A 13,797-nucleotide genomic window follows, 5' to 3' on the forward strand; every position below is an offset into this window, starting at 1 on the left:
GGACCAACTTTGATTTTGGAATGTACGTTCCCTTTAACATAATGGTCAACATTTAAGCAGGAAAACAACACCTTTGTTATTGAAAGTCTAAAGTAGTGTAACTTCCCCCAGATTTGTGTGGACCTGGTGCCAGGACCTAACTCCAGACGAGACAATCACCTAGCAGGAAAACTCATGATACCAAGACAACCGGCTAAATGTGTACCCTCTCGGACAGATGTTTTGTCACAAGTCTGAACATCACAAAGCTGTTCTTTCTGATTTGAGGTTGGAGAAGAAGGGGTAAATAAAGGCCTAGCACCCACAGGAGACAAACACGCTCTCTGTGTGGTTACGATTGAGCTCCTCTGGCCATGCTGATTGGTCTACAATGACTGACATGACAGTTGATGCCATGAACCTGAAATTTTCAGACCAACCATGTGCTTGCCTGAAAATTCTCCATGGTCCTTTGTGAAAGGCACATTTGTTTTTGTAGAAGGAATAATTGTCGTTGAATCATGCCAGAGCTGTAGGCGATCAGTCGAATTTGAACGGTTGGAATACTGCAGCTGTCCATATCAATGCAGCCTATATTCTGATTATTCTGATTATTTAAAAATGTGTTCCAAAAGGTTTCTTTGGCTGTCTCTATAGGAGAACCCTTTTTGGTTCCAGGTAAAACCCTCTGTGAAAAGGGTTCTACCTGGAACCCAAAAGGGTTCTACATATAGAACCAAAAAGAGTTCTCCAAAGGGTTATCCTATGGGACAGCCAAATAACCCTTTTAGGTTCTAGATAACACCTATTTTTCTAGGAGTGTAGAGGAGACCACGGGCGTCAATGGTTTCACTGGTGTAAGTACAATATTACAAGGCTGATAAGATAATGTTTTCAATGTTGTCTTGATGTTAACATTCAACAGCTTACAGGCCATTTCTACAGTTACCACTGTACACTCTTAGAAAAAAAGGTGCTATCTAGAACCTAAAGGGTTTTTTGGCTGTCCCCATAGGAGAACTCTTTGAAGAACCCTTTTTGATTCCAGGTAGAACCCTTTTGGGTTCCATGTAAAAACCCTTTCCACAGAGAGTTCTACATGGAACCAAAAAGGGTTCTCCTATGGGGACAGCTGAAGCACCCTTTTGGAAACCTTCTTTCTAAGTGTGTACTTGCTTATAGCCATAAGGCTGTAATGGTATTCCAAACATGCCTTGCAAAGCAATCAGTAAAACCCAGGAAAAATCAAGTTGTAATTTGGTTACTTGAAAATAGATTGCATGGGCCCCTCTCTTTCTCTCAGTCTCTCTGTGTGTGTGTGTGTGTGTGTGTGTATATGTGTATATATGTGTGTGTGTGTGTGTGTGTGTGTGTGTGTGTGTGTGTGTGTGTGTGTGTGTGTGTGTGTGTGTGTGTGTGTGTGTGTGTGTGTGTGTGTGTGTGTGTGTGTGTGTGTGTGTGTGTGTGTGTGTGTGTGTGTGTGTGTGTGTGTGTGTGTGTGTGTGTGTACTCCTGTGTGGGTCTATGTATGGTTTAGGGAGCAGAGACAAAATGGGAGTTAGTGGCCAATGTAGAATTGCCATTGTGTTCTAATACAATCTGACTTCCCCTCCTGACCTGAGATATTCCTCTCTCTAGAATAGATTACCAGGCAGGCAAACCGAGGGCATTGTGGGCTGAGAGAGAGAGGAAGCCAAAGGAGGAGAGGAGGAGGAGGAAGGGAGGAGGCTATTGGAGGGCTGCCGGGTGCTGGGTATGGTAGGAAGGACAGGCCACAAGTGATGTCTGGTATTTCTTCCACTGCCACCATGCTTAAGGCTGCATTTCTGCCCGTGTTCTGTCTAGTAGTCTCCTACATTACAGACAGCTGCTCTAGCTCATCAGCCTGAGGTCTGTTCCCTCATCTACTCCGTCCGTCCTCGAAGTCTGCCTCACCAGTCCCTCTACCCTGATCTCTGCCAAGGAATGAAAAAAGGGAAAGAGAGGGAAATAGTCATTATAGTTGACGAAAACATTTCAGTTTTCTTAAAGTTGAAAGATTCTGTTTTCTTCCGCTGATCATTGACAGATAGTGGATTTGATCCCTCAACACATCAAGCCAACTGGTGATAGACTCAATTTTCTGCCTCAGGGGAGAGAGATAAACAGCTTTCTGTTTGGACTCTAGAAGAGAGACTCGACATTGGGGGACAACCCCAGTCATCTTTAGCCAGAACACTGAAAGAGACTAAGTTTTCTGCTTTACCCTGACAAACACAACTTTCTGTGTCAAGACAAGACATGACGAGGAGTCTTCTGTCTGAACAGAGACACACAGCCTAGAAAGAGAGACCAAGACTTGGATTTCACCCTCTCAGGGACAGCTTTTTGCCTTAATACTGAAACGGAGACTACGACTGCTCTACTACAATATTCCTGAGCCCTAATATTGAGAGTCCTTCACTTTTCTTCCCTGTCACCTGAGCACTGAGAAAACCTTTCTGCATTTTCATTTTTAACAGAAAAGGAACCCGCCTGGTATAAGCAGCTGCATCTCAGGTAGAGTAACTGTGTGTGTGTGTGTGTGTGTGTGTGTGTGTGTGTGTGTGTGTGTGTGTGTGTGTGTGTGTGTGTGTGTGTGTGTGTGTGTGTGTGTGTGTGTGTGTGTGTGTGTGTGTGTGTGTGTGTGTGTGTGTGTGTGTGTGTGTGTGTGTGTGTGTGTGTGTGTGTGTGTGTGTGTGTGTGTGTGTGTGTGTGTGTGTGTGTGTGTGTGTGTGTGTGTGTGTGTGTGTGTGTGTGTGTTGTGTGTGTGTGTGTGTGTGTGTGTGTGTGTGTGTGTGTGTGTGTGTGTGTGTGTGTGTGTGTGTGTGTGTGTGTGTGTGTGTGTGTGTGTGTGTGTGTGGTGTGTGTGTGTGTGTGTGTGTGTGTGTGTGTGTGTGTGTGTGTGTGTGTGTGTGTGTGTGTGTGTGTGTGTGTGTGTGTGTGTGTGTGTTGTGTGTGTGTGTGTGTGTGTGTGTGTGTGTGTGTGTGTGTGTGTGTGTGTGTGTGTGTGTGTGTGTGTGTGTGTGTGTGTGTGTGTGTGTGTGTGTGTGTGTGTTGTGTGTGTGTGTGTGTGTGTGTGTGTGTGTGTGTGTGTGTGTGTGTGTGTGTGTGTGTGTGTGTGTGTGTGTGTGTGTGTGTGTGTGTGTGTGTGTGTGTGTGTGTGTGTGTGGTGTGTGTGTGTGTGTGTGTGTGTGTGTGTGTGTGTGTGTGTGTGTGTGTGTGTGTGTGTGTGTGTGTGTGTGTGTGTGTGTGTGTGTGTGTGTGTGTGTGTGTGTGTGTGTGTGTGTGTGTGTGTGTGTGTGTGTGTGTGTGTGTGTGTGTGTGTGTGTGTGTGTGTGTGTGTGTGTGTGTGTGTGTGTGTGTGTGTGTGTGTGTGTGTGTGTGTGTGGTGTGTGTGTGTGTGTGTGTGTGTGTGTGTGTGTGTGTGTGTGTGTGTGTGTGGTGTGTGTGTGTGTGTGTGTGTGTGTGTGTGTGTGTGTGTGTGTGTGTGTGTGTGTGTGTGTGTGTGTGTGTGTGTGGTGTGTGTGTGTGTGTGTGTGTGTGTGTGTGTGTGTGTGTGTGTGTGTGTGTGTGAGTCAGGAAAAAGTACCCAATTGTCATACTTGAGTAAAAGTAAAGATACCTTAATAGAAAATTACTCAAAATACTACTTGAGTAAAAGTCTAAAAGTATTGGGTTTAAATATACTTAAGTATCAAAAGTAAATGTAATTGCTAAAATATACATAATTATCAAAAGTAAAAGTACAAAATATTTTTATTCCTTATATTAAGCAAACCAGACAGCATCATTTTCTTGTTTTTTAAATATAAATATAGCCAGGGGCACACTCAAACACTTATACATCATTTACAAATGAAGTATTTGTGTTTAGTGAGTCCGCTAGATCAGAGGAAAAAGGGATGACCGGGGATGTTCTCTTGATGCGTGTGTGAATTGGACCCTTGTCCTGTCCTGCTAAGCATTCAAAATGTAACAAGTACTTTTGACTGTGAAGTACACAAAATACATGATTTTCTTTAGGAATGTAGTGAAGTAAAAGTAAAAGTTGTCAAAAAATATAAATAGTACAGTACAGATAACACAACAAATGTACTTAACTAGTACTTTAAAGTATTTTTACTTAAGTACTTTACACCACTGGTGCGTGCATGTACTGTATGTGTGGATGCATGTGTCTGTGCATGCCATGGACAATGCATACAACTTTACATTAGCAGTTTCTAAGCCAGCATAGATCTGCAGCATCTGCTGTGACGTTGAACGATTAAGCCTTGTTTTGTTAGTACTGAAATATTATCCGACCTGCCAGATGAATTTGAGATCTAAAGTTGACTCTTTCAGACCAAGGGATTGCAGCCTAAACATATACAAGCAGTTTATGGTCAACTGCTCTGGCGTTGCCTCCAAAGACAAAAAACCTCCTTGTCTTTTAGACTTCTCGTTTGTGCTGCTGGTGATCATGCTAGCAGCACCGAGCAGATTCGGATGATAAACCAGAGAGCACATGCAAGATAAGTGACGTGAAATCGAGCCCGAAAATAAAATAAACATGACATAAAGGAAGGAAAAGAGTGGCAAGCCAAACAATATAGAGAGCAGGAGAAAGTCAAAATAGGGAAGTCATACTTTCTCAGAGCTTGGACTATTGTTATTAATAATGGGTGGAGGCTTATCCTGATGTAATCTCTTAATATTACATTGTCCTGTGACCTTGAGGCGAAATGTGGCCAACAGTATTCAATGGGCTTCGAGTGACATGAAAGGATGGTGTTGGAGCTGAAAGGGAAGGACATGACAACTCTGAGACATCCACAGTTAGATGGTGCTGACGCCTTTACACACACACGACATATACCTTTCTCATTAACCTTTCGTAGGAGCAGTTGACTTTAGGCACTTAAATAAGTCGCTTGATAAATAATTAAGCTTCGAATGACTAGTGGCAATTATTCAGTCAAAGCTAATTCTCCAAATCGTTTAAAGATATAGGGCTATGCTCTGTGAAATTGAAAAATGGTGTAATGGTTTTCCTCCTCTTCGTCTGAAGAGGAGAGGCGAGAAGGATCGGAGGACCAATATGCGGCGTGGTAAGTGTCCATATCGTTTTTAATAACAAAAACCCTGAACACTAACACACCCCGAATACGTGAAATGACAAAACCGAAACAGTACCGTGTGGTGACAAACACAGACACGGAAACAAACACCCACAAACAAACAGTGAAACCCAGGCTACCTAAGTATGATTCTCAATCAGTTACAACTAATGACACCTGCCTCTGATTGAGAACCATACTAGGCCGAAACATAGAAATCCCAAAATCATAGAAAAACAAACATAGACTGCCCACCCCAACTCACGCCCTGACCATACTAAATAACGACAAAACAAAGGAAATAAAGGTCAGAACATGACAAATGGTCTCAAGTAGTCTCTTAAAAATAAATAAGTAAAAGGGAGTGAACGATTCAGGAGGAGTCCATTACCCTCATTGGCCAGACTTCTAAAAGTAAAGTAAAGTGTGGAATTGCGTATAGACTATAAGGATAGGCTAAAGATGATCCAAACGTCCAAACCCTTTAGTCTGTAGCTCCCAGGTGGCAATAACTGGGAGTAAATGGTGTGTGTGTGTACCACAACATAACATAACAAAGTCATGGCTGCTTTACTCTGCAATTACAGCACCTCTACGGAAGGCTATCATTCAGGTACCAAACTTTAGTAAACCCTGCTGGAGAGAGAGTTCACCGTTTTGACGTTTTATCTTATTTTCTGCTTTCAAATGTGAACTATCCCTGATGGGAATATTTTTCATTTGTGACTAACTGGTCTGCATGAAGATTGATTATGTTAATAATAACTTTTTTTATGAGCAGTGTGGGAAGGCAGAGGCCCCAGTGGACTGTCTCCCCTATTTCAAATGAGTCAGGGAGCTAAGAGTCAAGTCTGCTAGGAAAAAGTGAGTCCAAATCATCTATCTTGCTGTGACTGACCTAGAGGGACCATACTGTATGTATGCATTGACCTCCAGGAATGTGGAAATAGTGTTTGGTGTGGAGTGTACAGCAGTCAAGACACATTGTGTAGATCTAGACGACATGGGTGTGCGAATGATTTAATTAAAAATATATAATATATATATTTAACCTTTATTTAACTAGGCAAGTTAAGAACACATTCTTATTTACAATGACTGCCTAGGAACAGAAAGGAGCATAAGAGCGAGAACAAGAATGATAAGGGAGTCAAGGAGCTTAGGGACTATCATTATTTGGTTAACACAGACACGAGACAAAACGTAGAATAAAGGATTTCCTTATATCACAGAACAGAAAGAACCACACTGTCCTCTCCTATCAGGTGTCCCAGAGTGTTTTCAAGGTATTTACCCCCGGTATTTACCCCCTTCTCTCTCCGTTCAACAGCTGCCCTCAGTGTCACCAGCACAGAAACTTAATTACCACAAGGGACATTCCCCATTTAAGTCAATGTTCTGTGTAGCCATGAGTGTGAAATTGCCGTGGACTGACGGGCTTTGTCCATTCTAGTTTTCCTATTTATATGGACTTCAGACAAGCACCAAGCACTGTAAAGCGAGCATCATTGTTCTCCTTTCCGAGGTTAACAACAGCAGGAGCAGGACGGAAGGGCAGAGGGAGCACCTTCTTCCTCCCTAAAGTACCCCCGGCTGCCAAGACCCCAGTCAGGTACATTGTCCTGGTGCTGATCTAAGTAAGACGGGGCCTGCAAAGTGCCAACAAGCACTGAGGAAAACCATAATGAGCTGGTCTGGGGTATTTATTTTTAACTCTGACAGCAGGACTGCTTGGCCTGCTGGGTGTGAGAAAAAACGATGGAAGAGTTTTTTCTCAAAGTGCAGAGAGACTGGTTTTCTTGAGTACGGGCGATTTCCTTTTAAGTGCCGTGGCAGTAGGAAATCATATTGTTTGACATTGCTTCCTCGACTGCCTAGGGGGGAGACAGGATGGCGACCAAGACCCCTCAGACAGAAATGCAAAGGGAGGTGAGTTTCTATGGGAAGTGAGTCGGTCTCAATGACTGTTGTCAAAATGTGCACCAGCAGTAAAAAACATTCCAGGTTATTTTGCCATGTTTGAATAACCGTTTCTATACACCAATATGGGCAGTATTATTACCAGTATTATTTCTATTATGTCTTACAAAAAAAACGACTTTCCACTCAGCCATAGTTCCCATAACTTGGCTGAGGTCACTGTCATGTGGCCACTAGAGCTTAAATCGTCCTCACACACAAGCTACTGGTCCGCTGTAGATGAAGAAGGGAAACCCTATTGCCCCACATACCCTCTTCCTCAGACACACAAACATGTGCATGCGCGCGCGCACACACACACACACACACACACACACACACACACACACACACACACACACACACACACACACACACACACACACACACACACACACACACACACACACACACACACACACACACACACACACACACACACTGTCTAATCAACACCCTCACTTGAGCTTAAAGAGCACTGATGCTGCAACTCCATACTTTCCATTGGTCCTGCCCTTCAGGAGAAGTGAGGGAGAAAGAGGGGGGAAATGCGACAACGTTACAGTAACACACCGTGTCGTCTAGAGAGAAAGACTGAGGATCTACACAGTCTGAAGTAAATACAACCTTCAGTGCCAGATGGATTTTAGTCGAAGGAAGGTTTAATGTCTCTGCTGGTAAGACTGAACACAACTTCTTAGGAGTGAACACTAACCTTAACTTGAACCAATTAGTCTGTACAACGGTAATTATCATACTGCATAGTTTGTCAAACATCAAGTTTGCATAGCTGTCTTTTTACATATGCTATTTAGTTGAATAATGGTTTTCACTGTGTTCCTACTGTATGAAACTAAGTACTATAAAACGTTGTTCAATAGACACTACTTAGTTTATCCTTTGTTTGAGTGTGAGTGGGGGGAGTCTGGAGTACACACTACTGTACTGTCTGTGCTCATGGAGGCGATGTGGAATCGCCAGCTAGTGAGCTGTGTGTGCTAGTAGTGTTCAACATAGAAGTAGCTGTTTCCTTTGCTCTGCAAGGGCCAAGGCTTTGGTATCGGGGCAGGTAACGCTGCTAGTTCGAGTGCAGATGTATATGCACAGAGAGAAGAGCTGAGAGTAGAGTTCATGGGGTGATGAAATGGTAAAGCTCCGGTGTTCATAAGTTAGACCTAAACAACCACCAAGAAGAACAAGACTTTCCTAGACTAGAAATAATATAGTTCTTTACTGTATATTGTCAAATGACCATATGACGTCTGTTATTGGAAATTGCTTTTGAGGGAACGGGTCCTTTGGAAATGTCTTGACTCAGTTCTGAGACTGATTCATTTCTATCAACATAAACAAAGTGCATTGATTTATTTGTTCTTAGCTCTTTATACATGTTTTACATCTTACCAGTCACCACTTCCTTATTATACCTTGTTTGTTGTCAATGTCTCAAGAAACATGCACCACCAATCTCTGGCCAAAGGAAATGTAAATCAGTATGTCTCACTCTTTCCCAGGCTAAGTAATGCAAAGATAAGCCCCGTGACATGTTTATTTCTGTGTTTCTGTTGACTTTAGACTTCCTTAAAACTGACATCCGATTTCCCAGATTGCTGGGCCAGGCAGGCAGGGCTGTGGGAACATACTTGGCTCAAACTAGGTCAGTCTACTGAGCCCACTGTGGCCACGCAGGGAGAAAAGTCTATTAATATACCAACTCCACAGCCCCAAACACATCGCCTGGTACAATACAGCACAGCTCAGTACGGTACAGTACAGCATTACTCGGTACAGTACAGTAAGGTACTGTACAGAGCAGAGCAGCTCAGCACAGCACAGAATACTTTGGTGTAATGAAGAGAAACTTGGAAACCAGTCAAATAATAACACAAGCCAACACTGCATGACACAAGTGAATTAAGTCACAAAGTGTGACAAGCCATGAAACAGAATAATCAAACGTCCTGAAAAAAAGAAACACAAATCAAATATCCCACAGAACAACAGCACTTTCATTTAATGCAGAAATGTCATTCATTGATCTATAAGCGCAGTAGATCGTAGTTAACGCGGTCCCAGATCTGTTTGTAATGTCTTGCCAACTCCTACCCTCAATGGCATCCCAGTGACCATCGGCGTTGGAATGACAACGCAAACAGATCTGGGACCAGGCATGATGGTTGTTATAGATGGTGACTGACTGTTCCCTGACTGCTGTACTCTCTCCCAGGCTGTTCCAGAGGTGTGGTGTGTGACGGGTGATGGCCGACTGGAGTCTCCTAGGCAACTTCTTGGAAGAGGTGCAGGAGCACTCGACGTCTGTGGGCAAGGTGTGGCTCACCATCCTCTTCATCTTCCGTATTCTGGTCTTGGGCACGGCCGCCGAGTCGTCGTGGGGCGACGAGCAGGAGGACTTCACCTGCGACACGGAGCAGCCCGGTTGCGAGAACGTTTGTTACGACACGGCCTTCCCCATCGCTCACATTCGCTACTGGGTGCTGCAGATTGTCTTCGTGTCCACGCCGTCGCTCATCTACATGGGCCATGCCATGCACACGGTGCGCATGGAGGAGAAACGCCGGCGCAAGGAGCAGGAGGACCAGGGGGGAGGTGACGGGGAGGAAGGAGGAGGGGAAGGCGGAGAGGAGAAGCATTATCTGGAGCACGGGGAAGAGAAGGGGGGAGAGTGCGGGAAGGAGGGCAGCGGCATGGGCAGGGTGCGTCTGCGCGGGGCGCTGCTGCAGACTTACGTGTTGAGCATCCTGATCCGGACGCTAATGGAGGTGGTCTTCATCGTGGTGCAGTACATCCTCTACGGGGTCTTCCTCAATGCCCTGTACGTGTGCCACAGCCGGCCCTGTCCACACCCGGTTAACTGTTACGTCTCGCGGCCCACGGAGAAGAATGTGTTCATCGTGTTCATGTTGGCCGTGTCGGGCGTGTCGCTGTTTCTCAGCGCCGTGGAGCTCTACCACCTGGCCTTTAAGCAGTGTCAGAGGTTTCTGAGGAGGAAACGACAACAGCAGCAACAACAGCAGCAACAGCTGCTACAAGGACGCACGCCTTCAAGTGCTACGGTCATCACTGCTGAACCTGACAGCCCACCCCGTCCATCCATGCCCTGCACCCCACCCCCAGACTTCAGCCAGTGTGTTAGCTCTTCCCCTCACACACACCCCATGCACTCCCAATCCCACCCCCATCCTAGCTGCCCCCCCTTCAACAACCGGCTGGCCCACCAGCAGAACTCAGTCAACATGGCCACTGAGCGCCACCGTGTTGTCCACAAGGACCTTGAAACGGAAGACTTCCTGCACGTGACCTATGAAGGGCACGCCGACACGCCCAACGCCTGCACCCCGCCCCCTTCGCTGCTCCAAAACGGCTTCCAAAATGGTTTCCTGAAGGACAAGAGGCGTCTGAGCAAGACCAGCGGCTCCAGTAGCCGTGTGCGACCCGATGACTTGGCTGTATAGCTCCAATTCCCAACACACACACTGTCCCTGGATCGTTTCAAACACACACACCCAAGACTGGGATGACTATTACTCATCTGTTGTCGGGGACTAATTTGAACACTGCATGGCATAAGTCATCGAAGTCACAAAGTATCACAAGTCTTGAAACGGAATACTCGAACTAATCAAACAGCTGTAGAGGGGTTAGTGCCTTCATATTTAGCCCTCAGGACTAATCCACTAATGTGACTGTCTGAGACCTCGGTCTGACTACGTCCTAAATGGCTCCCTATTGCCTGTGTAGTGCACTACTTTAAACCAGGGCACATATAGCTTTGGTCAAAAGTAGTGCACTATATAGGGGAATAAGGTGCCATTTGAGACAGAGACATTGACTCTGACTGCTGTCGCGGAGTCTCTCCCTGAGAGACAGGGGGGCCTTGTGCCAGACCTGAGAATGAGTGGGTCACTGCCACACTATCAGCTTTGTGACACTGACTGGCTGCTGGGGACAGCTAAGTGGGACAGATGACAGCCAGTCTGTCACTCAGAGAGAGAGAGATATGTGAAGGACGGCTGCCTGTCAATGACCCACAAACGTACGCTTAGACGAACGCTCTGCGTGTGTAAGCTTGCTCTCTCTCATGCATGCACACGAACACATACACACACACACTTTACATTTACAGAGGCACGCAGACACTTTCGTTGGCATACAACACAAACAAGCAGACACACCATGTGAATCCTGATGTTGTCATCAATTCCAACCAGAGATCCAGTAGGACCTACAGGGACGACCCATGGGATTAAAATATATGTTCTTGTGTACTTTGTATGGTTAAAGAGAGACAGACAAAACTACAACCTATTTTGATAAGGGCTTTATTTATGTGGAGCCATCCTCGGTTAAAGCAGACATCCCAAGCTTCCCAGGGTGTGGGGAGGACATAGTTCATAGTGCATAGTTCAGATACCCTGACTGACCTGGTTCCCCGTTTCCCAAAACCATCTTAAGGCTAAATTCATTGTTAGAACCTTCGTTGGAGCATCATTATATCTCAGAGCTGTTTCCCGAAACCATCGTTATCAACTTTGCAATTGAGAAACGCTCATAATCTAACAACGGCCTCGGACAACTCCTAGAACAGCGAAGCGCGTCGGATGCTTTTTTCGCCCTCCCTCGTCACTTTATAGACATAAATCTCTGCTAAACATTGAATCACATGGTGTCTATGTCTCTGTGACGCCGATAACTTCAGAACAAAGTCGACTCCAAATACAAAGGTGCCAATGTGTTTGCAATTGATGCAAATATGCTTCAAATGAAAACCCGAGATGACTGCATTAAAATATAAACAGTAGGCTGTAGGCCTATTTCAATAATATTGAAATACATTTCATGTTCAATCAATTGAGTTCTATTTTGTTCAGGGGCACAACTTTGGTTTTAGAAGTGGGGGGGACATAAATATATATATATGTTTATCCAGTCAGATAAACACTCCAAAAATGCAACTTCAGAATGTGGGGATGTCCCCCCCGTCCACAGTGAAAGTTGCACCCCTGATTTTGCTACTGTCAGTATTTGTCTCAACATATTCCCTGATGTGTGCGCAATGATGTGCCAAATCTGTGATTTGGTGAATTTTCATTGGGTAAGCATTATTCATAAAAACTGCCTCAATGGGAGCTGATCCGTTGTCAGTATTGTGAAATAATTATAATGTTAAGGAAATATTTGAATGGAGAAAGCTGATCCGAGACCAGCGCTCTTTTTCTTTAGAGCCTATCAGTATCAATGCTCCAACGACGCACTTTGCGACAGTTCTCTCTGCGTGGTGTTTTGGCAGACGCATGTTACATCTTCCTTCGGTCGTTGTAGGAAAGATGCATCATTAAAACACTCATAAGCCTAAATTCCATCGCTATCAGAAAACCGGGCAGAGACCTTGACCGCGAATCTTGCCAAACGAGTGCATGTCTATTGTCAAGGAAAGACCGTTTTAGTAAGCCAGAAAGGAATTCTCTTCATTTTTGGAAAGGCATTCCCTTTCAGAATTAGCAAACAGAAGGGCTGATTTATATATGTATAAACCTTTTTTATCTGGCAAAGTATGTGGTCAGAAACTGAAATAGTTTTGCACTGGTTTACAGAATCTGGGTATAGTCTTTTAAAAAAATCTCAGATTTGCGTTTTCAAATGTTTAACTAAATCTAAATACGAATTAACAAAAAAATGTTGTCTAGCTAATTTAACACATCTTTGTTTAATGTGAATTATATTGTATTTGGGGTGGTGTCATTGCAATCACATTTTTGTCAACTTTGCACTTTAGCAAAAGGCAATGTGAAAATCTATGTATCTTTAGTGTTACAAATGTTTTCATGTTAATTTTGTGTATAGAAGTATATATTGTCTGCCGTTAAAAACACATTTACCCGTGACACATGATAGGAATTTGCAAGCTGTCTTATCTGCTCATGTTTCAAGTAGAGCGATTCTATTTTGTACACTGATGACAACGTTCAGTGTACTGTATATTGACTGTGTACGGTAAAGACCACTGATTCTCTTCGCATTAAGACAAAATGTCAAACGAGCACAAACCCAATATATACATCCCATATGTACCATGCACTGTATTTGACTGATGTTTTCGAACCTATGAACACACCTCATCTGAGATATATTTTTTAACTGGCCTCTTATCGAGCAACAGGGTCAATCATTTGTTGAGATTCAGTATCAGTTTCCCTCGTTGTAGCCATATTTAATCTGTGTGTATAAACCAGAGGCATGAATGCCAGGCTTCACAGCTGCAGGACACACTCACCCGCTCTAAAATTAGTCGAGGGCAAAGCCCCCTTGGCCAGGCTGACGGACCAGGCTGTTCTCTGGAATGCTGGGTAATTATAGTGCCTTGGTGGATATTCGGAGCCAGAGGAAACCTTGAGAAGTGATTCCCAGCGTTTAGAAGTTTTGAGAATAGGCTAGGGAACTAGTCCCAACGTTTCCCAGGGCATGGTCTGGATGGGAGCCAAAGAGAATTCCCTGGGGGTTGGTTAACTTACATACAATGTGCATGTATGGACATTCAATGGAAATACTCTCAATACCTGTGCTTGAATTCACAACGCATCTCAGAGTAGCAGTGCCGATCTAGGATCAGTTTAACCTTAAGTTATAAGAGGGGGGGACCTGATCTTAGCTCAGTACTCCTACTCTGAGGAATACGGGCCCTGATTGTATATTATTTATCATTTTGGCCTGATACACTTGA

At 44.4% G+C, this 13,797-nt stretch overlaps 1 protein-coding gene across 6 annotated transcripts; it reads left to right on the forward strand.

Moving 5' to 3' along the window:
• The first annotated feature begins 1,705 nt into the window (after positions 1–1,705).
• LOC109890685 (gap junction alpha-5 protein) lies at positions 1,706–13,152 on the forward strand. Of its 6 annotated transcripts, none has more exons than XM_031824531.1 (3): positions 1,706–2,517; positions 6,553–7,028; positions 9,286–13,152. In XM_031824531.1, exon 3 carries the CDS (start codon positions 9,317–9,319, stop codon positions 10,529–10,531), a length of 1,215 nt encoding a protein of 404 aa, XP_031680391.1. In that variant the 5' UTR covers positions 1,706–2,517; positions 6,553–7,028; positions 9,286–9,316; the 3' UTR covers positions 10,532–13,152. The 6 variants fall into 6 exon arrangements, with proteins under 6 accessions (XP_031680391.1, XP_020338252.1, XP_020338251.1 ...); XM_020482662.2 differs by lacking the exon at positions 1,706–2,517 and having other exon boundaries at positions 5,322–6,711; positions 6,825–7,028; XM_020482664.2 differs by lacking the exon at positions 1,706–2,517 and having other exon boundaries at positions 5,322–6,711; positions 6,978–7,028.
• Positions 13,153–13,797: the final 645 nt, after the last annotated feature.

This window comes from Oncorhynchus kisutch, linkage group LG5, assembly GCF_002021735.2.
Source record: "Oncorhynchus kisutch isolate 150728-3 linkage group LG5, Okis_V2, whole genome shotgun sequence".
NCBI classification, from domain to species: Eukaryota; Metazoa; Chordata; class Actinopteri; order Salmoniformes; family Salmonidae; genus Oncorhynchus; species Oncorhynchus kisutch.

What these genes read in the sequence shown, in the direction of transcription:
- LOC109890685 (XM_031824531.1), top strand. Translation starts at nt 9,317, where the DNA reads ATGGCCGACTGGAGTCTCCTAGGCAACTTCTTGGAAGAGGTGCAGGAG.